Below are 26552 nucleotides of genomic sequence, written 5' to 3' on the forward strand. Positions count from 1 at the left end.
ATATCACTGAACTATTGGCACTGTCTCGAGCTTTCAGAATAATAAATAAACACTTCTGTTTGGACTAAAATAAATACAAATTAGGTTTGCGAATAAATTAAACTTTTAAATTATTGCAGAGTGTCCATATTGTAAACAAACAAACAAAATAATTATTATTAAATAAATAATAAATAAAATAATAATTGGCCCCCTAGTGGCCAATCTAAAAAACTACAACAGCAATGACAAGCCACCCTCTGATTAATGAAATAAGTTGGTATCGGTTCATGGTATCGGTTAACTTTTACGAGTATGAGTACACACACATTTTACAGTATCGGCCCCGATACCAGTATCGGTATCGGTGCATCCCTACTCATACATACAGCCAGCTTTTACACATCAGTGTGCTTTTAGCTTACAGGGATTGAAGAACAGACCAGTAAGTGACCAGTTTTAGCTGCCGCTGACATCTTTGTTTTTAGCCAAATCGGATAGACTCATCCACACTAACTGGTCTGTTTAGATGGTTGTGATGACAATGGAAAGAAAATTAAGACTGAGATGTGAAACATTATGATTTAAAACATTTCACTCATTCAGATGACACAGAGTGGTTAATAGTTAGAGGTGGGAATCACCATACATCCCACGATACGATATCATCACAATACTTAACGCACGATACGATATTATTGAAATTTTTAAAAATATTTTGCGATATTCAGATTCTGTACATAAAGGTAAACTTTATCAATATTCATTTTCTCTAATATCAAAGTCTCACACTCAGTCTTTCTCTCATTTCAGTTTGATTGTTGACAAACTGAACGGTTTGTATCACAGTCTAGTCCAACTTAACTGAATCAACCATCTGGTACAATTATAGCTATTCTGAACTATGCAGTTTATGAAAACTATGCAGCCCCTTCAGCAACTGAAGAATTTGAAAGTAAATTAAAACAAAATATAATTTTACATTAAATAAAAAAGTTTTAAACTTAATTAAAATAAAACATGTCTTAAATTAAAATAAGTAAACTGTCATGTTTATTAAACACATTTGGACAGTGAAGGAATGTCAGGATTCTTGCTCAGAAAAAGGATCAACATGCTCTGAAGTCAGAGCACAAAAACCTTTTTGTAACAAAATATCGATTTCTGCTGTCCCTGTATCGATACATTATTAGCAAACAAAGTATCACGATACTACACAGTATCCATTTTTCCCCCACCCCTATTAATAGTTCTATAAATGTTTACCCTTTTTAGTCTATACATTGTAACTAAAACCTGAGGCCAATTTGAAAGAGCCAAAAAGTTATGAGCTGATAATCTCCATAAAATATGTCTTGTGCTAGAATAACCTTATTCATCGTGGCTTAAATGATGAGTAGGGTTGATCACAGCTGATCACAGGCTCTGCACTGGGAAGCCTCAGTGAACCTAAGGTGATTTGACAGGACATAAAACAGTAAATTGTCCAGGGGTGGTTGTGTTGTTTAGGTTCTTCAGCATGTAACACATAACACAATATTGTGTTAATTAATCATCATTTAATTATCATCAAGAATAAAAACGAAGCAGGCTAACTTTCTATGAGTTAAAATAATATAAAAACATATGATACTGTTGAACATTAGATTGACAGTAATATGCTCTCTCAAACAGAAGCTTTTACTAAGATGTATGGACGTATATAACGGCTTCTATCTGTCAGTTTATAGTATATGCAGAATCATTACTTTCAGATGTTTAGTTGGTCACTCCCAGTTCAGTATTTTCCTCAGTAGCTGCTTTCATCCAGATGACATTTGGGAGAGTTTGCAGCAGTCCAGTCAGCAGGGCCGTTGATAATGTGTTTGTTCGGCTGTTGGTTGCAGGACACTGAGAACTGTTATAGTGCAGCAGATGCTGGGCAGTGTGAGCACAGCACTGATAACTCCATTCTAGAGTTTTTGCCCTTGGGTTAATAGAAGTGATGTGTCCACTAACGCTTTCCTGTGTCAGTGGCAGCAGAGTGCTCTCAGATATGTTCTTGTTAAAATATGCTGAGGTCCAGATGAAGAAGCTGCTGCTGAGTGATTTATTGCACACCTTGCTTTTTCTGACTGATTACATCTCCTTCCATCTTCTTTTATGCAAAGGACTCGCTCTTAATTTATAATGACCACCTACACATGTACTAATCATGCTGCTTAATCACAACTGGGGAGCTTCATAAACACGGTATTCATCTGGCCTGATTGCCATGCTGCCTGTGCGTTATATAAAGAACAAAAGGAGGAGGTGGGAGAGCAGACAGAAATAGAGATTACTGGGTAAAAGCCATCAGGTGTTTAAAACGGGCTGGTACTTAAATGGAAGGGTGCTACTAAAGAAGAGAAAGGTCAAACTAATTTCCCCGCTGTACACGCCATAATAGTTTTAGAACTTGCATATTGATTGTATGATCTAAGCTGAATATTACACAACTGCAAAAGGTTTTCACAGGACTCTGTGCATACCTGTACACTGTTACTGCGTCTGCAGGAATGAAGCAAAGTAGCAGTTAAGTGTGAACACGTCTATAAACACAAAGGTTTGCTGGTCAGGAGCATTCGGGTGTGTGTTGGCCCAGGAAATTCAGCCCCAGCCAGAGGTCAAAGGTCGGAGTAATTGCAAAAACAGGTTTGCAGTAATGAACTGCTTCTGGACACGCGAGGAGGGGGGATGTTTGGCTACAATGCACGATTGTCCATCACACAGTATTCTAGAGAAAAGGACATCTGGCCCACAGCTACAGCTTGGCTAAAATTGGGTCATGAAACAGCAGAATGAGCCCAAGCACAACAACAAATCTGCAAGGGAGGCTAGCTAGCCTAGCCAGTGTACAATGCTGTTATAGAGCTAGTCAAAGGAGCTTGCAAAGAAAAGCGTCTGGACTTCTTTAAGTTGCTTGAAAACGTTTCACCTTCATCTGTGAAGCTTCTTCAGTTCTAAGGTCAAATGGTGGAGAGTCCCAGATTTAAACCTAGTGGGAGTTTCCCCCCACAGAGGGACAAACGATGACCTGCATGACTGAGAACCTTCACAGACATGTTATAGAGCTAGTTTATCACTTTAAAATGACAACACTGCACTAAAACTCTTCTTATCAATAGTTAAATAATTTACTGTGGTCATATGTTCATTACAGTGGATGCACAGATGTTAATGCACACTAATCATATACGATGCTGTGCATTAAAACCCACCTCAGCCAATCTGTCATCAGTTCAACACTTCCAGTGGCATTTATCCACACATGTGGTTATTTTGACAAATGGAATTAGGTACAAAATAAACACTGAGACACTTGCAGTTGTTAAAGTCCTCAACTCAATACTGTGGCAGGACCTGCTGAATCAGTTTGGAACAGAACTGCACAGAGCCACGTGAAAACTAACACAACTGTACATGTCAACAGTAAGCAGTAATTCTTACCACAGAGAAAAGACTCTCAGACAGCGGTTCAATGAAACGAAAGTGAATTATGTTGTAACCATAAAAGTTATCGACATAACTGTGTGTGTCGTTATAGAGCAGTCACACTATATTGATGTATTTGCTTTTTGATATTAGAGCTGCCACAAACGATTATTTTGATAGTCGACTAATCAGATCATCATCCATTGGACGTACAACGTACAGCTTATTGCACCAGCAGCATCTGCTCTTATATAACTATCATTAGCTTACAGCTCTAAGTGTTTAAGGTATGTGCTAACTAACAATAAAGACAAGATGATAGTTTATTAAATTTTAATGAAATTTGCAGATTGTTTCGGTGAAGTTTAATAAACTCCTTGCTATCTAAAATATAACAGGACACCGGAGTAAATTCTCGAGCATCTCACACTTCTGATAATCAGCTGTCTGCTTGACGTTTATTCAGCTGTGTAAAAACTATAACTTTAATCTCAGCCAAACCGATTTACTCAGGAACAAATAAAATACTAAAAAAGCCAAACAATAACATTTTAAGTTATCTAAGTGACTTATATATCATGTTTAACCTGAGTAGCGAAAGACGGCGGTGGGTTTGAAAACGATTTGCGGGAGTCCGGTGTTCTCACGGCTCTAGTTAGCCTAGCCCCCGGCTAGCTATCGAGCTAGCTAATCGTGGCTAACAGACGTCTCCGAAAACGTCGGAGCGCTTTTGAAAATATGTGGTGTCTTGATAAACTGAGCAGATATTTGAGGTTTACACAGCTACATTCTCGCCTGAAAATATGTTCAACGTTTATTTTGTGACCCAGAAAGAATAATAAGAGTAATATTAAAACTAACTAGCTGCCGCCATTGTTGACAACTGAGCTGGGCTGCGCTATGAATTCTGGGACACAGTTTCTTCTTCTTCGGAGTTTAACGGCAGCTGGCATCCTTGTACATGCAGTGCTGCCATCTTCTGTTGCGGTCCGTTATTACACTCTTAAATCCTACTACTTATTCCTGCGTCTTTTGTGATCTTACAAAGCTTCAAACGACGCGTCGACTATTAAATCAGTCGTCGATGATTTTAATAGTCGACGTAATCGTGACTAGTCGACTAATCGTGGCAGCCCTAGTTGATATAAAAGCTACCAAATGAATTTCCAGTCAAATGCACAATTTGTTGTCATATTTTCTACTGAAATGTAAAAAAATAACATTGAATATCCAGTTTAGTGAACGGAAAGGTGCCATGCTACAAAACGTGAGCAGTAGTGCTACTGCAAGAGTCCGTCTGTCTATTACACCAAATTCATACCATGCATGTATCTGTGCCTACTGGGTAAATGAATGATAACATGAACTGGAGGAGCCACGGGTCTTATTTTGAGGAATGCCCTTTTACACTTTACATCATTCTGCTAACCATACACACAACAATCTGTGTATCGTATCGTATGGTAATACTATAGTCATTACCCTCATAATCTTTCAGCCCCTGAAACAGGGAAGTTTGAGTTTTTTAAATTTCTATTTCAAAAAGCAGAGCCTTGTGATTCAAACGATGTAAACCACTTTCAGTTTGAAAGTTTCACATTAAGTGAAATATAAGAGCCCAACAGTAGATCATGACTCTGTCAATATGGGGCAATTAAAACATAGTGGTTGCCTTAAGGTCTTTAAAGCATCTGATGCATCTCTTTCCACTAATGACAAACAAATGTGCACTTCACTGAAGTGCCACACAGTTGGCCTGGAGCCCTTCATGGTCTGGGAAGTTAGAGAAACATTGTCATCTTTGCATACATTTGATTTGTGCTTCATGTTCTCCTAAAACACATTAAAATAGTATATGTTATATGTTATCATACTGTCTTTAGAACAGTTCATAAAACAAAAGTGAAACACTGAATACTAGCTCAGATTATTTTTTATCTAGTCTGTTTAGTTGTTTTAGTAACCTCAGTAAATATTTTATTATAATATAATTATATATATATATATATATATATATATATATATATATATATATATATATATAATTTATATAATTTATATATATAATTATATATAAATATATATAATATAATTATATAATTATTGTGCTCTTCCTGATTTTTGTAGATTCAGGTGCCAATGAAAACACTTTTAGTGTATTTGTTTAAAAGTTGTAAATAAAATAAAATGTAATCACATTCTGCATGAACACGAGTTCCTGATTTTAAAAAGATCATTGGGTTCAATTAAAAAAGACATTTTTGTTGTATTTTCTTGTGTGCAGATATCCACGATGAGAACGGGTTAAAGCCAGTCATGGTTTACATCCACGGAGGATCCTACATGGAGGGAACTGGCAACATGATTGACGGCAGCATCCTGGCCAGCTATGGAAATGTCATCGTCATCACGATCAATTACCGGCTCGGAGTTCTCGGTGAGTCCGCCGCTTTAATTGTGCTGTTTTAACTGGTTTGGAGAAGTGCTGATTGTGGCATAAGTGGTTCATTGATTTATTGATTGATTTGACTGTTTGGCTTCCCCTCTGTCATTAACTGGCTTGCTCTTACATTCAGGGACATTAGAGATGTTCTTCTTTGACCACATATTTATTTTGAAGCTTTTCCTTAAAATTGATTTGCAGCTGAAATTCATACGTACACAGATATACTTGATACACTGTTCCCACTCATCATCGTGGCGTTTTCAAGCTGCAGTTTCTTTTTCCTGTTCTCCCCCATGTTGCCAGGTTAGGATGTGGTTTGCATTTTTGTCTGTATTCATCTCTGTTTAAAATACCTTTATATCAGTGCAGCCCACATTTCTTATTAGGACAATTAGCCTTTTCTTTCTGAGATGAACTATGAAGAGACGTGTTTCTCTGAAAGTATTTTATCAAATTGTAACAACATTCTTTAATTTGACATGAAAAAAACCTTTAACCTAGCTATCCCAGGTTGTCAGAAGAAAATGTACAAATGAAGACAGATACACTTTTCCAGATTTAGAGTCAAAGCTGCACTTTTTGTCATTATAGTGATTATTTAAGTCATGATGCAAATGGACACAGATTTGGGTGCTACGGCTTGTGTTTGGTGGACCAACTGTGTCAACATCAAAACAGCTTGCTGACTTGATAATCTTGCTAATGATGAGGTAGGCATGAAGGCACTATGATTTTTCCTTTAGAAAACAACGATGCATGTATATTAAGATGTATGTTGAATTTGTGAGTCTAAAATCATTGGTTTCTCTGATAAACTTCATTACTTGCTTCATTTGTTCCTGATGGCAGCGTGCAACCATTCTGCAGATGTACAGTGGTCCCTCGCTATAACGCAGTTCACCTTTCGCTGTTTGGCTGATTTTTTTGTGCAATTTTTTTGATATTTTTTTATTTTATTTTATTTTTTCGTGCAGCGCATTCTGTTCTGAGTCCTGATTGGCCAAACAGACACAACAATGTCGACGAAACGTCGTCACCTGCGGGCGCCTTTGGTTTCATTCTATAATACTGGACTTATTCTTCTACGAAGGTTTGAACTTTGAGAGTTTAAACAAGAGAGACGTGTGAAAATGTTCATGCCTGTCTGAGATAAGTGTGTAAAGTGTGTAGTGAGGGGTTTTACAGCCTTAAAACATTGATAATAATTGTAAAAAATAAAGCTGGCTACTTCGGGGATTTCAGCTATCGTGGGTTATTTTTAGAACGTAAGTCCTGCGATAAACGAGGGAGCGCTGTAATTCTAAAACAGAGATGGATAAAAGCACTGAAGCCAGTTGTACTAACTTACAGTTACCAGTTTGAATAAGTAGTCCATATTTCCTCTATAGTGTCTTTATAGCATGCATAATATTTATAAGTCCCTCATATTTTGGCATCCATGTCTTAGATTAGATACAAATAACCTGTTTCCACTCAGCATGATTGTAATTGTTCAGTTAGTTAAGATAAGAGGAAGATATTGTGTCTGTGTTCAAACTGCTTTGTAGAAGCATCATACAACTTTGATTTTCCTTTACATCAAGTTTGATGAATTGACTGGTACATTGTTACATACAGGAAATCTGTCTGTCTGTCTAAAGGGTCAGAGTCTCTGCTTCTAAAGACCGTCGCCCTTTTTAAAGTGGTGCTGGGTAGACACAGCTAGCTCTACCTGCCTGCAGTGCCTACCCAGCATGTATAGCATTTAACTGAGTAGTCCCACAAGTCAGATTTGTTTACCAGCCAGACTCTCCCCTTAATGATCTGTTGCACCAATTTAGTGACTATAAAAATAAACCTAAAGGATCTGTTAAACCTGCTGAAACACATCAAATTAAGTTTTGAAAACAAAATATAATCTAGTGTGTGCTGTCAATGCTGTTGTTTATTTCTCAAGTGACGGCTGCACATCACAGCTCTCAAACGCTGAACTGGATTAAATGATTAAGGGTACTGCCTAATGAAGACGGTGTGGAGATCTTTTTATTTCTTGGCAGATAAATTGACATTTGTTTGACTGACTATTCCAGGTATTCTGTGTTCGAGTAGCAGCAGATTAGCATCGAGTAGCACACCATGTTCTAAATCAACAGATTACATACATACATTTGTTGGGTCTGCGCTTCCACAGGCCCCACTGGTTTAGAAACGTATTCCCATTAACGACAAGGAAGCAAGACAATCAGCGATTGATCGATTTTACTTGCTAGCAAGGGAGGCTGGTCGGAACCAGGCTCTTGGAGCTAAATGCTCCGAACAACAATTTAAACCGAACAACATTCCTGTGAAAATGTGTCACACAATTTCCAGCATAGATGCTACGAACACCACCCCTGACATGAAACAGCTCAAGTTGTTCATTTCACAACTTGATAACCAGCTTTATGTGGCTGCTTCACCTAATCGCTAATGTTATGTTAAGTGAATCCATATAACAGAAAGTATATCCGGTCGTTAAGTGATGACGTGACGAATCCTGCATTTAATATGACTTTTGTGTTGTTAACATGTTTAATGTTTTGTATTTTCTTCTATTTAATCTCAAAAAGCTCCTAAAACAGTCAGTGATTACTGTTAACCTCCCTCGGCTTTTATTACCGCTAATCATTTATTTAAGCTCCGTTTTTAAAACCTTAGGATGTAGCTACAGCCCAGCCCATGCAGCAGTATATGAATGACTAACCTCGTATTGTGGATGGATTATCTCAGTTGTTCTCCTGTCTGAAGTTTGGTCCTTTTACAGCATCCTGCCATGCGATTACATTTGTTCCTGACCACCGAGAACACTCACGTTAACTTTTATCGAGTGGAAAAAAGTTAGCTTGTTTATATTATGCTAACATAGCTGTGTCGCTAGCGGTCACGTAGCACATCATTATCTACCAGCTAGCTAAACTTCAGTAACCCTACAAACGTCACTGCTGTTTAGTTTTCTGTCTTCATTTATGTTGGAAGTGATAACAGAGCTGTACGTTTGAATTTGTTTCCAAAACCCCGCAGTCAGCACATGCTATATTGTATTTAGATAGAAGCTAGTGAGCTAACTTCCTGCTAACTTCTAAGTCCGCTAAATTTCATGGATGCCTGGATGTTAAACTCAATTGTTACACCTGGTAGAGCAGAACACTGATCATTTTATTAAAGATGAAAGACTTTAGACAGTTTTCAACTCTCAGTAATGCCACAGTGATCGTTTGATATATGGAGCTGCAGCGGAGTTTAGGCCCAGACACGGCTAGTGACGTCAGACTGAACGACCGGATTGAGTGTGAGTATGTTGAACTTGTTACCATGTTGCCATGGCGATTTACCCTAGTAAGAAGTGTAATGCTTTCATAGTACTGAAAACTCAGGGTTACCCCTGAGGTTACCTGGACAAGCCAAAATCCTGCTGGTAGTAGAAGCCTGGACGTCCCTGGAAATTGTTAGGATAAGAGCAGCTACAAGTGCATTGGACAAACCATATATGATGATCTCCTACAGGCTAGCATCTGCTTATCAGATCAGTGAAGTAAAAAAAAGAGAAATAGTAAAAACAAGCACCAGCCTGGGAGCCAGTCTGAAACCAAGGAGGAAAGTAGCTAGAGTAGTTAGCTATACACCTGCCAAGCTGTTAAGATAATTTTGCATAATTCGTACACAAAATGTGTACAAAAATATCTGACATGTAACAGATGAATTATCGATGTAAACCTGTTGCTGCAACCTTTGGCCTTTAGTTCCTCACAACCATCTGTGCTTCAGCTATGGGTATATAACTTGAAGTCACATGGTGATCATGGCTTGCATGTAGAAAAGCTACAGGCAGCAGAAATAGACTATCGAATGTTTGCAGATCAGGGAGCCACATATGACCTTTGCTCTTTTCAGTGTCTCATGTTGTCGTGTTTATTCCTGTGCTTGAAATTTTCAGGCGGAGCCCAACAAGAACCCTGTCGTTAGAAAAGCTTCCATAGGTGTTCAACGGAGCTGAGATCTTATTGTTACAAAGGCTATAACATGGGATTTCAATTATTTGCATACTGTTCTTAAATGTGTCACTCATCTGTACATATGGATGAGTGAAACTTGTCTTGACACCAGTTGTTGTTCACTTCTGATGAAGCTGTTTTCAACAACCACCTTGTTATACAGATACACACAAATATAAAACACTTATCTCGGTGTTAAATATCACATTTCCTTCATGGTTGTTGTTTCCGGGTTTGAATTGAAAGTGCGCTGCATATGGTTTGTTTGCTGTTTGCATGAGGTTTGTTGTTTAGTGAAGTGAAGCCACAGTATATCCTTATGAACGCTGCCGCTGCTCTGCTGCACTGTGCCGTGCTTTGCTCTGCTTACCATTTGTTATAAGGCCGAGCTGTCTGCACCAGTCTCTATATTTAGTTTCCCGGGAGCCGGGGGGAAAAGGTGTTCTGGAAAAGTGTGCACTGCAGAGAGGAAAAAAGAGAAGAGGAGAGAGACAGAGAATGAGAAAAAGAGGGAGAGAATACAGATGAAAAAGCAGATAAAGACAACAGATGAAGGAGAACATTAGGACAAATAACAAAAAGACAGTCAGAAAGGCAGCGTAGCCAGGAAGTTGATTCTGTTCAGCTTTCAGCAGAATCACCTTTCTGGATTAACCAAGCATCCAGACATTCAAATACTCAAATCTGTATGTAACAAAGAAAAAAAAGGGGAAAAATCACTCATGAGCATCAATCTGGTGACTTAAGCATCGTAGAGTGGCGTTATGAACAAACTGGTGACAGAGCTGAGTTTGTTACTTTGTTTCTTTTCCTACAGAGAATGGAACGTTTTAGGGTTTGATTTCTATCATCATCCTGCTCTATTAAAAAGTGTTTCCCAATACAGCTAAATTATTCTGTTACATTTAGGAGAAAGCAAAGTGATGCAAAAGATTCAGTTCCATGAAAACCATCTGATTTAAAATGCCTCAGCAAGCTTACTACCAAGAACTACAGACAGAGTTAATCCCAAACTGACTGACTGTTCATTCCAGTTTAAAATCCTTCACTTGAAACAAACCCCATCTAGTTTTCAATTCAAAAAGGTTTTTTTATATGTTGCTAAATCACAACAATAATCATCTCAAGTTCAAAAAAGAAAGCATAGGAAGGCTTATGGCCTCGCCACCATGAGTACGCCTGATCTCAGAAGCTAAGCAGTACGGGGCCTCGTTAGTACTTGGATGGGAAGCCATCTGGAAACACCAAATACTGCAAGCTTTGGGGCGTTTCTGTGGCTCAAGAGGTACAGCGGATTGTCTATTTGGAAAGTTGGTGGTTTGATCCCCGACTACTGCATTTTGCATTTGTCCTTGCTGAACCCCAAACTGCCCCCAATACCTACATCAGCATGTGAGTGTGTGAACGTTTACTTAAAGTGTTAGGTACTTGTATGAATGTGGGTGAGTAAGAAAGTGCTGTGGGTGGAGTCCACAGTGCAAATGAAATCCTACAGCAGTCTGAGCCAAAAAACCCACAGACACAAGTGAGGACTCGTTCAGGGTCACTGGATCACCCCTAACTGCAGGTTTTATCAAGTTTTGATCCGATATATCTTCCAAAGACCCCTACATACTGCATCAAACAAAAGGAGCCCGCTGAGAGCACAGCCTTACTTGTGATTCCTGAGTTTCCAAAAGTAGAATGGGAGCGCTTCAGCTATCAGGTCTTCTGTGGAGCCAGCTCCCAGTTTGGATTCAGAATGTCCCATTTGCTTTTAACAGTGGGCTTAAAATTTCACTTTTTGAGTATAAAAGAAAAAAGCTTACACTCAGCAATGATTAGGGTGACCCTGAATCATATTCTAGACCAGTGGTTCTTAACCTGGGTTCGATCGAACCCTAGGGGTTCGGTGAATCGGTCTCAGGGGTTCGGCAGAGCCTCCACCGTGACATGCACAGCTCATTTTGTGCACCAATAAAAAACATATCTATGTCTTGAATTTGAAAAAAATCACATTTTATTTTTCACTAAAGAGGGGTTCAGTGAATGCGCATATGAAACTGGTGGGGTTCGGTACCTCCAACAAGGTTAAGAACCACTGGTCTAGACCTTAGGCTCAGCCCACTGGAGAACCTCTAATGCACTGTTTTTGATTCTCCAGTGCTGCTATTCTATGCCATTAACTCGTGTTTGCAGTTTTTTTATTTTGTTGTTTTGTATTCTTTCTGTGCACTTTTTTCCAACTTTTCTTTCCCTTCCTCTCCCAGTCAATTATGAGAGACTGTTAAAGAGCCTTTGTGCCCAACCATCAACTATCTCTCTCTAACTAGGGAATTCAGTGAAAGCATCCTCTGTTCAGTTGACATTGTACCTGCATAATTATTCAAAAATGTCTTCCAGTCTATTGGTCCATGTGTGCTCACTCTAATCCACTCTTCACTGGCGTCTGGTATAGTTCTGGTTTATTTTAAAAATGCTGCTATTCTCCCACTTTTAAAACAACCTCAGCTAGACCCTTCTCTTTGGAGCAGCTACAGACCAATCTCCAAATTACCATTAATTGCTAAGCTTCTAGAAAATGTTGTGGCTAAGCAGCTTATAGCAGCTCTGGAAAAACACAGCATTGCGCTAAGTTTCAGTCCGGCGTTCGCAGAGCTCACTCCATGGAAACAGCCCTGATGCAGGAAAATGATGTTCTGCTTATGTTGGACCTCGCGTCGGTGTTCAACACAGTTGACCACCACATCCTGCTTGAAAGGCTTAAACATTGGGTTGGTGTATCTGGAGCTGCCTTGGAGTGGTTCTCATATCTACATCACCGATGTTTTTCTGTGGTGGTTCTGATTTTAGGTCATCCTCTACCTCCCTAACTTGTGCTGTCCCTCGGGGCTCGGTTTTGGAGCCTTTATTGTTTTTAATATATCTTCTCGCCTCCAGCACATAATGGGCTCCTTCAAGAACATTTCTTATCACTGTTATGCTGATGACATTCAGTTGTATGTGTCTTTTAAGCCCCAGGATTTACTGAAGCTTCAGCTTCTGAATGGCTGCTTAGCTTCTATCAAACGTTGGCTGCAAATTTCCTCCAACTCAATGAGGGGAAAACTGAAGTCCTCGTCTGCGCTCCGGACAGATTTTATCCCAGATAGTGAAAGTCCTCGGTCCTCTCTCGGTCTATGTTCAATCCTCCATCAGGAATTTAGGTGTCACCTTTGACTCGACTCTCACGTTGGATGGTCATGTGAACTCTCTGGTTCGGTCTTGTTTTAATCATTTAAGAAATGTGGCTGAGTTAAGCACTATTTTATCTCGCTCTGAACCCGAGATAGCTACACGTGCATTTACTTCTTCATGCTTCGACTATTGTAACTCACTGCTTATGTGTCAAAGGTTCCCTGGAGCTTCTGCAGGTTGTGCAAAACACTGCAGCATAATATGCAAGTATTCACACATGACACCGCTGCTATCTGAGCTACACTGGCGTCTTATTGAACTCAGAGTCCATTTTAAGATCCTGGTTTTGACTGGCACCTCCCTACATCTCTGATCTGCTACAGACCGATGTCCCCAGCAGGTCCCTGAGGTCATCTGATCAGGCTTACTTGCTATGAAACAGACTAACATGAGAACAGAGCTTTTGCCCCTGAGCCCTGAGACTGTGGACTCAGAACTGTTTTTAAAAAACAATTCAAAACTCACCTTTTTAAAACCGCTTTTGGTTCATTTTTGTCTGTTTTATGTTGTCTGTTTTACCTTTATGAATTGTTAACTTATTTGTTATTATTTATTTAACACAGGATGGTCTGTAGCGTATTCTATAAAGCGCCTGTGAACTGTAACTATATAAATTGTTGTTTCTCTGATAACGCTGCTCTCACGCTCATCCTCCAGTGTGGATCTCTACCAAAGGAAGAACAAAAACAGGTAGAATGAGAATCGTCTGTGAAACATCTGTAAACAGTGTTGTCACCTCACTATTGCCTGAGTGTTGCAGTTCAAAGGATTCACACAGATATTTCCAGCAGCTGTTGAGAAGGTGCTAACATGCATTGGTGCCTGACTCAGTGAGTAAATGTGTGACACTGGGCTGAAGCAGATGCCTGGTGTGAAGGGACAGAAACCTCTGCAGGCCGAGCAGCTCGATAGTGTCTGTGCCGGCAGGCTGATTGGAGACGGGTGTGAGAAGTCATCAAACACTCATCAGCTCGCACCACTGGACGGCCGTCAGTGGCTGTATCGTTTACACCTTTTTCCACATCTCACATTGCTCTGCTCTGGTCTTGTTGTTTCCACAGCACAAGTGTACAACTCAATCCACCCTGTTGCTAAAATTAACCTGCTATAATGTGTCAAAAAGTAGCACATGTCAATATTGGGTCAGGCCGATATCGGCTGCCCAATGCGGGGGAGCAGGAACGATGCTTGTGTGGATCATACATGTCAGTGTTGTGGTGCATCTCTCACTATATGAGCATTAAAGGAGGAAAAGACCCTTAATTGATTGGACATAAAATAAAGTTTCAGTTTGTGTCGTATATCTCTGGATCTGGTTGCACTGAGTGTGAAATTATTATTTCTACATCTTCTGTTGCTTTATGCTTTCCACCATATTGACTTGTAACTGCACAGCTGATTCCAATTACCCTTAGTGATTGGTCTTTTCTAGCAGATATCCCAGTGCGCTGCAGCAACAGTATTGTGACAAATGTTTTTGTGTGCTGCACTAATTAGTGTGAACTATGGAGCTTGGCACTGTGAAGCGTTTAGCATTCGTTTTCAGCTCCTCATTTTCATTTTTGGGTTGTAACAGTGAAGCTGCAAAGAGAAGGCTTAATTACTGGGGTCAGTCACCCCAAAACAACAGGCGGTGCACAAAAGAGGTGAAGGGGAGAGTACAGGGAGGGTGGAGGTGAGTATCAGGGGTGATTTATTGCAGAAGGATAGCAACAAGAGAGAAAGGGGAGGTTTACACGATGGCAGAAAGACATGCTTTGATGTATGGTTTGGAAACGTGGCACTGACAAAAAGACAGGAGGCAGAGCTGCAGGTGGCAGAGTTCAATATGTTAAGGATTTTGACATTATTCTCAACAGAGGGACACCTCAACGCTTTGGAGACAAAGTTGGAGAGGCAAGGCTGAGATGGTTTGTGCAGGGGAGGGATATATTTAACAAAGGCAGGAGCAAATGAGGAAGACCACAGAGCTCATGGATACAGGGAAGGGGGGCATGCAGATGGTTTGTGTACAAAAGCTAACACTACTGCAGCTACTGCAGTAATTCAACTAGTTTTGATCTCAGTAATATCATTAATTAGCTAAAAGCTTTCCAGTTACTGTGTACCACAGTGACTGTTTGCTAAATCTGTGGCGAAGAAGCTGCAACAAAGAAAAGAGCATCACTCGAAAACACACCTTTCATGTCACATCTCACAGCTTTCCTTACCCAACACAAGTGATAACAGTTAATTAAAAACAAACACAGAACAGTTAACAGTCACTAATATGTGTAAAGTTGTTCCTACCCTGAACAAAGATACAAGTACTGTTCATAGAGAACAAAGAAAGGTAAGAAAATACCAATGATGCATATATTTGTATGTAAAATGCTCATATGCACAGTTTACACTCAGATTTATACAAAATGCCTCTTCTGCTTTCCTCACAGCCTCACCTCAGATCTTGGTCCAACATAAAGTCTCTTGTGTGACCTTATTGTTCTTCTCACATAATTATTGTTTTGTCACCTGGATCCTGATACATCTGCACCGCGGTCCAGCACCATATATCCCCAATGAATGCAGACATAGACCCCATCCTTCCTAATCAGGGTTCAAAACCCCTTCAAATCGTATCATATGTAACCATCCATGCTCTGCACCGAGCTTTTGGTTGTTAAATCTTCCAGAATTTACTTCTGCAAACGTTTCCTGGCATCAAAAAGGATTTCCTCTGCATTGTTTTAATTTGATCTATCCAAGAGGAAGAATCCTTATGTAATAGTGTTGCACAATTTTGTATGTGTGTTTTTTTAAGACTAGTTTCCGTACATCTGTTTGAGTTTCAGTCTCACTGCTCTCGTTAATTTTTTTCCTTCAGCGGACAACTGCTTTGAGGGAGAACTCTAATCAACCACTGCATAGTACCTGCTCACAATTAAACATATAACAGTTTCAACAAAGTTAGATTTTTGTAGCTTATTGCAGAGAAGTTAAGAATAATAGAAAGCTGATAGTTTGTTATTTTAAAACTCTTTTTTAGTCACATAGCTGTCTTGTGTATTCTGTGTGATTCCTCTTTATTCTAGTATTTCATTCTAAATCCTTCTGTTCTAATCCTTCACCAGCCTCTCTTGTAGTCAGAGGCAAAGTGCTCAGCCTCTTCTTCCTGCTTCTCTATAACTCCTCAGTTTCTGCAAGGACAGCTATTGCTGGGAGGAGGTCATTACCACTCCAGAAGTCTTCCCCCTGGTTGTGCAGTGATGTCAGCATGTGAGGAGAGAGAGGAATATGCTGTCACTGTTGTCGCCTCACGACAGTGGTGAGCAGCAGCTATCCACTTTGCTTGTGAGTCAGGGTCTGAGGTAATGTCTTCTGACATGACACAGAAAGGCCGATGGCTGGAGCTGCAGTTCACATTCTGCTACAAGAAAAAAAAGGGCAGAAAAACCCTGAAAAACATGCTTTGATCTTGTACACATGAAGAGTGGATGATGGTGAGTGGAGTCATCTGTCACTTACAGATGTTGCTCTGTGTGCCTTTGACAGATTGTGCCAGTCCCAACTAATCAGCAGTATCTTCTCATTACATCTGCCCTTTCCTTTCCCCCCACGTGCCACTGATTCAGGATACTGGGTTCGATACAGTTTTTGAGAAATACTCTGATTTTTTAATGTATAATAATGTCATGAAACAGTTACTATCATGTTTAAAGCACAGAGGAACAGTGTTGGTCAAGTTACTTGAAAAAGTAATCAGTAACTATTTACTGATTACTTCCCCAAAAAAGTAATCCTGTTACTTTACTTATTACTTATTTTCAGAAGTAATTAATTACTTAGTTACTTAGTTCCTTTTTAAAAACATGATTTACAACCTGAATAGGTGATAAAGTGATAGATCTTTCAGCCCAATTCTACTTTTTCTGCATAATCATCATACAAAATGTAATCAAATGGAAAAGTCTCTTTTTAAAACTTGTTTTATTAGTTTTAATCTTTTAACTTTATGCATCAAGCAAACATTTAATTATCTGCAACATTCTCTGACTGGAAGAAATTTGTTTAACATTTAAACCTATTTTCTGCACATAAAATATTTTTTTGTGTGTGTTTACACTCAGTCTTTCAAATAGATGCAAGTAAAACACAGCAGAAAATAAATAAAGTCAAAGACTAGCGGTCCTGTTGCTCTATTTTCACCTGTAAAGCAGGAGTGGGGTAGGCGGAGGGTTACCCTGGTGCAGGTGTGCAGCGGTCAGTGGAAGAATCCGAGAGTTTCTCTGTGAGTTTCCCATTACGTCGTAGCTACTCGGTGCTTGTTTGGAAGTTTAGGGGTTTTTTTGCTGTAAAAAGAAGTTTTCTTCCCACGCACAACGGACACTAATGTTTTTGTCACTTTTTATGGAATCAAACTCAAAGTAAGGTCAGTACTTCCACGCTTTAAACGCTGCACGCTCATACTCTCTCTGCACTCGATATATGATCCATTGTTGATCTGCACACAGCTGTTGTCACCAACGTCGCACTCGCTTACGTCACTGTCATGAGACATTCTTGCAAAAAAATCACAGTTTTAGTAACGCAGTAACGCAGCGTTCCTACAGGAAAGTAACGGTAATCTAATTACCGTTTTTGCAATAGTAATCCCTTACTTTACTCGTTACTTGAAAAAAGTAATTGGTTTACAGTAACGCGTTACTGCCCATCTCTGCAGAGGAATGTAGATATGTTAGCCTAGTAGCCTAGTGTTACATCCCCAGACAAAGGGTAACCTCCACATAACAGAAGGTGCCCCTCCCCACTCCAACCACCCCCCAAGAAAAGACCAGCAACACAGAACCACTGAAAATATGAGACAGCAGTATATTTGCTGTATATGAGCAGTTCAAAACCAAACTAATTTCTAATGCTGCCTAGTTTTCCCTAACTGAGAGTAAAAGGCAAACTAAAGACAAACTTTGACTCATTTCAACAAACTATTTACAAAATGCTCCAAAACAACAAACATATTAGAAGATATCAGAATATGTTCCCCAACAACTTTTGTTCTTCTCATACTCACCTGGTTGGTTTTCTGGGTGTCAACCGGAGGTTCAAGGACTCAGGAACTCACCAATCACTTTTTGCCAAAGTTTGTTTTCTCTGTTGAGTCAGCTTCACAAGAATTTATAGTCACAAACAAAGTAAAGTAGTCCAAAATGCTTCTTTCTGGATTGGACAGTAAGACTGAACCCCAAAGATTCCTGACACATCTCTGGTAGCAAACAGCAGAAGCGATGACCTCTCATGGCACTCATGCAAATCAATGTTTTGGGTTTGGTAGAACATTTCTCATGCACTCTGGCTCTCTGTGTAATAAGTGCTGGCCGTAAAGTTCTGTCACATCTTGGGTAAACATTTTGTACAGGAAGTTTGTGGCTTGATTGTTTAGATGTCTTTTGAAAACCCAACGGTTGAATAAACCTAATAAGCACTTTCACAGTGGCGCAGGTTTTACCCTTTAAGACCTACCATAGAACCAAGTCCGCCAGAGCTTCTATTATATTTTTACATGCTGTGGAGCCATTTTTGGGAGCATTTCAAGTTGATATACATCAATACAACTGTTATAGCCCAGATTTTAATAATATGTCTGCATTAAGTGCATAGTAATTACATAAACCGCAAAAAAGTGCAATAAACTACAAAAAAATTGAAAATGTTTTTGTTTTTTTAACATATATTTCTAGTTAGAGAAATTTAAGAGGCTTATCCCTCAAAACTGTAAATACAAAAAAGTTGCACAAAATAGTTTCCCACCACAGGAAATTTATTTTGAGTGTCTTCATAGTTTTATTTTTGAAATACACCAATTTTTATACACTGCAGGAAAAACAAAAATAAATATTATACTGCAAATTTGCAAAAAAGCAGCATATGCATCAAAATAAACTATTTCCAGCAGTGCAATATGAGTCCTAAGCATCCCAGAAACACACAGAAAGTCATAAAGTCAAACATAACTTTTAAAAACACCAGTATAGGCTCATGAGGCCCTGATGGTAAAAAACTACATTTCCTCAAAATGACGTCACTTCCTGTTTCGGGCAGGTCATGGCAGACATGCGAAAGTTCGCGCTGACATCTATTCCAACGTAGGAAGTGTTACAAACAACTGATCAGATCGGCAAAGCCTGTTTCTGGAATATTATGTTTTTGTTGCTGCAAGTGCTTTTTATGCAGTTTTTGCAAAGCTATATGTGGAAGGAAACTGTGACCGAGGACAAGCTGATGGCATAAGATGTAAGTACAACTCCTCCGGTTTCATATGCAAAAAAAATTATTGTGCTAGCTGACGTGGTTGCAGAGCTACCGGGATTTAAAAATAGTTACGCAAAACAGAGCGTGCCCGCTCTGACCGGCTTTAAAGGCTTAAAGCACAATGACACGAATGTGATGGATTCCTGATTTTGTGTTTGGAAAAGAACTGGCACAGTCAACAATCACGAGCTCGAATGGCTCTCCAATACCTGCGATCAGTTTTAATGGCGTGTCAGGACTCACATGATCCGGTTTATCTGTAATTTGACATGGATGGAATGAGAGACAGACTTTCACAACATTGGACTTGAGACACGACTATAAGTTTAATAGAGGAACAGAGTTTCATGACACTCTGTCAGTGGTGTTTCGATGACCTCAGGGAATGGAAAGACTTCACTGCCTGCCAAATCATTTCAGAGAATAATGTCAATACCCGCAACTGCAACTGAGGTTGCACAGCGATTTTAAATTTGTCTGACACAGTCGGGGACAACTACTGAATGAAATGCAATGATGCACACACTATGCAGAACTCCACACGCTAACCCATCTCTGTAGGACTGAGCTGGAAACAGTAGGACACCGCCATGAATACGGGGATGTTTTGAACCAGTGTCATGCAAAAAAAGAGACTACACACTCTGTGGGCATTGTAATGTACCTGCAGTGCGCTCAAATGCTGTGAAATGTGGATCTTCTCCAGAGTCTCTGAAAGGTGGGACAAATTTGTGACTGCTCACATCAAAGCTGTCTTCTGGCTTAGGGGATGATGACTGAGGGGCTGACTAAAGAGTGGAAGGCCTGGCAGATGCAGCTCCTCCATTTCCTGAGCTCTCTCCTTTAATGCATGACCTCTAACTTTATGAGCAGTTCCTAAATGAGCAGCTCTAGCTCCTTTATGACATGCATTACTTGCAGTTCCTCCATCGAAGCACCAACTTGCACAGAGGGACTTTGCAGTCAGCCAGGAACACCAGCAAAACCTAAATCTTAAGCAAAGAAAGGTATGAGGTCATCTTTCTTACACCTGTTCGACTTTTCTTCAGTTACAGTTAAAATCCTCTAACTTAAACTCCATAGTGCCACCCAACACAAGAAAAAATAATAACAAAGAGCAACTTACCCAACGCACTAACAAGGACAATGAACACAAGAAAGGATGGACAAACCCAAATTCATGTTTCGTCCCTGGGCTTGGGTTAACCTCGACACAACATGAGACAAAACTCACCACTCAGAACAGGGAGGTGAAACTTTAGTAAATCAGCAATCTCCACCTGTTTAAGCCAACACACACACACACACACACCTACACACACACACACACACACACACACACACACACACACACCAGGGGATTTACGCAAATTTGCCCAGGGTTAGTAAATCTAGTGTTAACATTCTTCAATTCAGAGTATTAAAGAAGCAAAACAGATTCAATATATTATAATACACATATTGAAATTCTTAAAACCTGCATGCACATAATTTAGCTCAGTTTGAGGCTGTGAATGAGGTATTTATAGCCAGCTTACTGCAAATATAATATTACATGTGAGTTTTAAAGTTGTTTAAAGATGTGTTTTTAAATCTTGGTAAAACCAGGCTAGCAGTTTGCTTCTAGTTTTTGATTTTGCTGTGTTGCTTATATTTATATCCTCCCACTAGACTATGTGTGAACATGTTTTTAATAGTAGCTCTACATATCAAACTTAAAAAACTGAACTATTTGTTATCAGATCTGTAAGGCCAACGATCGTCACAGCTTGGAAGGAAGCTGCTTTTCCATAAGGACCTACTCAGATCCACTTGGTTCACCACGGTTCCTGGGGTTTTCCAGTAGGTCATAGTACCTGGTACCACGTACTAAAACAGTACCTGCTCAACCGGTAGTAAAATGTGACGTCGTCAGACTACATGCCACCGATTGGCTGGTCAGTATCAACATCCGATGAGTCATGAGATCATCTCATTCATTTGAAACCCGCCAATGAGGAAAATGGCTACAGAAAACAGGCCGTGGTCCCCCAGAAGCCCCAGACTGAGCAGCAGGTATCGACGTCCACCTTTGTTGTAGCGTTTGTGTCGCATACCAGTTACGTCACAGGAAGCTTGGACACATTGCTATGACAACAAGCATGCACATTCAGAGCTACTCAGTTGTTTTGGTTTTTTTTTGCCTGTCCCGTTTGGATCTTTAGCCATCAGAATTGTTGTCTGAAGGCCAAGAAAGATGCCAAGCGGATCCAAGTGGATCATCATGGCCATATTGGTCCGTTTGATTGACCTTTATTATAATTATGTATTTATTTGATTTGATTTTCGGTTGTTACAATGTCCTGTTTCATCTGCTCATCATAATAAATCACCAGGCTTTACCTACCTGCGAGTCCTGTTTGGGTTCCTTCTTCCTCGCCTCCACACAACTCCTGACATTGTGTCTGTGAACACTCGTGTGTACACCTGTGTGTACACCTGTGTGGATCAGCGCGCTTGTATTCAAAAGGTTTCTCCATGCAACGATCTGCTAGGGTATGTGGGGAGTCATAGCCCCGTGCCCCAGGGCATGAAGCAGGCATGGAGGAGATCCAGGCCCCAGACATTCAGAGGCCCCAGAATACGAGGACCCGAGGAGGACCACCGGGGGGGGGGGGGGGGGGGGGGGCAACTGTGCCACCCTCCTGGGAAGAGCTGAGGAGAGCCCCAAACGAGAGGTCACCCAGCAGCTACGGAGCAGAGGCCAGAGGGGGTTGCAGTGACGTGCCCGCAAGCTCTGCCGGCAGCCAGCTGTGCCAGAGAGGACCGGGCTTCAGGCCCAGAGGCCAGAGGGTACCCCACCCCCCGGAAGAGCCCAGCCCAGCCACAGGCGCCAGGCCCCGCCAATTGGCCACCAGGAGTGAGTCGGGACATGCATGAGCGCCCAGCCCCAGACACCAAGAACCACCAACGCACCAACGTCTGAGGGCATCAGCCAACGGCAGGGAGTGTGGTGAGGGGAGATAGGCCTCCGTACCTCGGAGAGCCTAGAGGTTCTCAACTGTAATGGCAAACCGAGTTGTGGCGAGCCGTGGCGAGTATTAATGGATTAGCAGCTTTTGTCTTTTTGGGACTACACTCTGTTGGTTTTTACTACTTGTTGGAAAGTTTTTGTCATTTGAGTTTTTGAATTGTTTGAGTAATTTTTGGTAAGAAAACATTACTTTCTTTAGCATTACTGATTTTATCTGTTTTTTTAATCAAGTTTAAATCTTTTTATTTGTTTTTGTTTTTTAATGTCTCTGTAAAGCACTATGAATCACCTTGTTGTTGAATTGTGCTATATAAATAAACTTGCCTTACATTTGAAATTTTATTAGCTTTCGTTGCTACTCTCCATACACAGAAGGCAGAATGGAGATGGATGCCTGTCGCAGCATCAGCCTGCACATAAACATAGCTGTGCTGCAGCCAATAACAGCAGATACAACGGCCAAAGGAAAGCACGGTTGTTCTCTTCTTTTTCTTTTCATTTTAATTGTCTATTGCTCCTGAAACCTCTGTGATCCAATACTGTTTTCCTCTGACGACAGAAGATGGCTGCAGCAGCAACAACAAAGGCTGCACAGGGTGGGAACCTGTCCTGTTTTCTCAGAGATCTGTGCTAGACGAGTACGCTATAGTTCGCTGAGTAAATGCTACCACAACAGAAGAATAGTTAAGATAATTGCACGCTACAAATGATTTTTTAGTAATTGCATATAGACAAGATGGCATGCTTGTTTTTCTCTGAATGAAAAGCAGCACAACAGGTTTGGAGGATAATAAAAGGGACCAGAAAATTACCTCGTCCACATGAACACTGAGAAAACAAAGCAAAAATATCCCCAACACATGTAAATCAAAGTGAATAACAGCAAAGATTTTAGAGCTTAAAGAGCTGGTATCACTCAGTGGGCATCGGTTAACTTCCCCCCGTCATGTCCTGTGACTACCTCACACTTTCCTCACACTGGCACTCATTTGTTGACATAATGGACTCCATCTGTACTGTATTTGCAATATGCAGCATTGTACATCACTCTTGGCTCATAGCAAAGAAAAAAGAAATGCCCAGCCCCCTCCGAAGCCTTCCCCAAACGGCGGCTCAGTTCATCTTTAAGCCATTCGCCTTTATCTAGTGAAAAACGCTGTCAAACCTAAAATGAGGACGTGGGCCCAGCGAGTGATGCAGACTAAATGCTCAAAATCACTCATTTCATAAGAATGTGAGGCTACGTTCACTCTGCAGGTATTAATGCTCAATTCCGATTTTTTGATCAAATCCGATTTTTTTCTCTGCTCGTTCACACTACAAATAAAATGTGACAGCAAACGCGCTCTAGTGTGAACGCTCAAACCGGCCGCATGCGCAAAAGAAGACGTCACACACAACGCGCTCTGTTTAGACCCAGACCAACAGTATTGTTTGACTGATGACCTTAATGTAAAGACTTCGGACTTTACGTTTCCCAATTTTGCTTTAAGTTATAAAGTTATTTTGTTATTTACATTTCAAATTCAAATTTTATTTGTCACACACACACAAGCATACACAGTATGACATAGGGGGGAAATGCTTGTAGCTGTGCAATGCCCGACCGTTAAATGACAGAAAAAAAGTTTTACAGTATATACAATTTACAGGTTACTATAAAATTTACAAATTAACTTAGAAATTTACAGTAAGAAATAGCAGAAAAAGATTATAAAGATTATCAAGATTATAAATTATAGGAATTATAGGATTATAGGAAATGTGTGGTGATGTGATGTGTGGGAGAGTCCAGTCCTACACCTGGTTCAGGGCCTGAATAGCCTGGGGGAAGAAGCTCCTCCTCATTCTCTCTGTTTTGGCCTTAAGGGAGCGGAAGCGCTTCCCAGACCTCAACAGTGAGAAGAGTCCATTGTTGGGATGGGAGGGGTCATTTGGCCTAATAATGATCCTTATTGCTGTTTTAGAGGAGCGGTGCTTCGAAGGGTAGTTGCAGATTTCTGTCAGAATCTGCAGATTATACAGTACAAATAAAATGTTCACGTTTCTCCAACGTTGTCTTCCCAACAGTTTCACTGACATCTACGATGTCTTCTCCGGCGCTGATAATTGGCGTCTGTCTTGTGTCGGTGACGTAAAAGACGGATTTAATGCGACTTGACCATCAAACAGCAGCTTTCTGAAACATCGGATATGTATCGGATTCAGCACCACATACGAAAGTGACCCAGATCAGATTTGAAAATATCGGATTTGTGCCGTTCACACTGTTACACCATGATCGGATAGATGGTCGCAGAGGGTCAGAAAAATCGGATTAGATGCGCTTTCGCCTGCAGTGTGAACGTAGCCTTAGTAAAGTCTTCTTTTTCCCACCTTTGTTCAACCTTTATCCTTAGTAGTTAGCTTTCATTGTGTCATCACTCAGCCATTGCTCTTGCATCACAGCTGTCATCTTTTTAAAGCGTGTTTAAGACGTTACAGAGCCCAGAGAATCTGATTGATGCTTATCATAAAAGCCAAAGCATGGAATAGTAAACAGCACTGAAAAGAAATGTCTGGTATGTCAGCTTCGTTCCAGATTACTCAGAGATGTGACTATACAACCATCGATATGAGCTTTCATATCACACTCAGCCCATTGTGGTTGAAAGGCAGGTTGTCTGCACAAAGACTCAGTGTACCTTTATTCAGCTTCAGACACTTAGGACATCAGAGACAGCTCTTCCTCAGACTTGCAGAAAGGCAAAAACAGCCATCAGACTGAATGTTTTCTTACCTGCAGGCTGACGTATCCTGGATCAGGGTGTGAGGTATGGAAATGCTCTTGGATTATGTGATTTAACAGAGATGAACAAAATCAAAGTTTCTTTTGGCCCTTGAAGGATCTGCAGATGTGCACACCGGTCATTGAATGGGTTTTTTCTCGGTACATTCACCACAGCTTTTTCAATAAAGTCTTAGTCACTGTTAGCAAAACCAAAGATCACTTTTCCATCCATCTGGAAGCCCACACAAAACGTAAGAGGTCAATTGTGTTTGTTCCTGAGAGACTGTCAGAAGACGAATTTCAGGGCTGATTGCGTAGCAGCCAACCAGCAATATGCATCAGGCCCCACCAAAGAGCAGTCGCCTCATTTGCATGATATCTGCGAGGGAGAGCATTCCCCAGATGCAAAGCTGATTAAAGAGTGTTGTCGCTCAACAACTTGAGGGCAAAGATAGAGAAGAGCGAGATGACCGACCATCACGCGGGGCCAACGCTGCTTTGATGTGCTGAACACAAGCATGGAGGCAGCGGCTGGTGCTTATTTCCTTAATTAACCTATTGCAGTTCAAATTAATCTTGACGAGTGCGAGCTCCTCCACACATATCACATGGTTTAACGTCACTATTAGTCATGTTCTTCCTACATGCATGGTAACCTTTATGGATCAGCATATGGGCGAATTTGTGTTCATTCTAAAAACATGGCAGTTTTGTCTTCTTACCAGAGAAAACTGTCAGCAAGACATGAAATTATTCAGGTTACCTAAACAATGTTATGTGGAGATTAACAGATCTATTTTCAAATAACATTTCCAGTTGAGTTCTCAATAGGTTCTGACTTCATGTTAGCTGAACCAACCAAGCTTAAGCTGAGTCTGAACTATGCTGGGCCACCAGATATTCACGTTAATGCACAGCTCTTACCTACAGAGCAGCATTTGCTGCTATGGGTCATTTATGATTTCCAGGATGTTTCACATGTGGTGAGCATGCATTAGTAAGTTTAATATCTTGTACATTATCAAAACCTCATTTACAACAGAAGTGAGCAAGATCTGACTTTATGTCTCACTATGTATTTTTAATTCAATTCAATTCAATTCAATTTTATTTATATAGCGCCAAATCACAACAAAAGTCGCCTCAAGGCGCTTCATAGATACAGAGAAAAACCCAACAATCATATGACCCCCTATGAGCAAGCACTTTGGCGACAGTGGGAAGGAAAAACTCCCTTTTAACAGGAAGAAACCTCCGGCAGAACCAGGCTCAGGGAGGGGCGGGGCCATCTGCTGTGATTGGTTGGGGTGAGAGAAGGAAGACAGGATAAAGACATGCTGTGGAAGAGAGACAGAGGTTAATAACAGATATGATTCAATG

General features: G+C 40.5%; 1 protein-coding gene and 1 long non-coding RNA gene across 2 annotated transcripts in view; one reads left to right on the top strand and one right to left on the bottom strand.

Annotated features, from left to right (window-relative positions):
• The window catches only part of LOC146492421 (uncharacterized), a 425011-nt gene that overhangs the window by 295967 nt on the left and 102492 nt on the right, over positions 1 to 26552 (bottom strand). The window lies entirely within an intron of this gene.
• nlgn4xa (neuroligin 4 X-linked a) overlaps positions 1 to 26552 on the top strand; it is a 125300-nt gene that overhangs the window by 34611 nt on the left and 64137 nt on the right. Inside the window, exon 3 of the mRNA XM_085151409.1 lies at positions 5717 to 5869. Coding sequence (XP_085007535.1) covers positions 5717 to 5869 — 153 coding nt within the window. The remainder of the gene's footprint in view (positions 1 to 5716; positions 5870 to 26552) is intronic.

The sequence above is a fragment of the Neolamprologus multifasciatus genome, chromosome 23 (genome assembly GCF_963576455.1).
Source record: "Neolamprologus multifasciatus chromosome 23, fNeoMul1.2, whole genome shotgun sequence".
NCBI lineage: Eukaryota > Metazoa > Chordata > Actinopteri > Cichliformes > Cichlidae > Neolamprologus > Neolamprologus multifasciatus.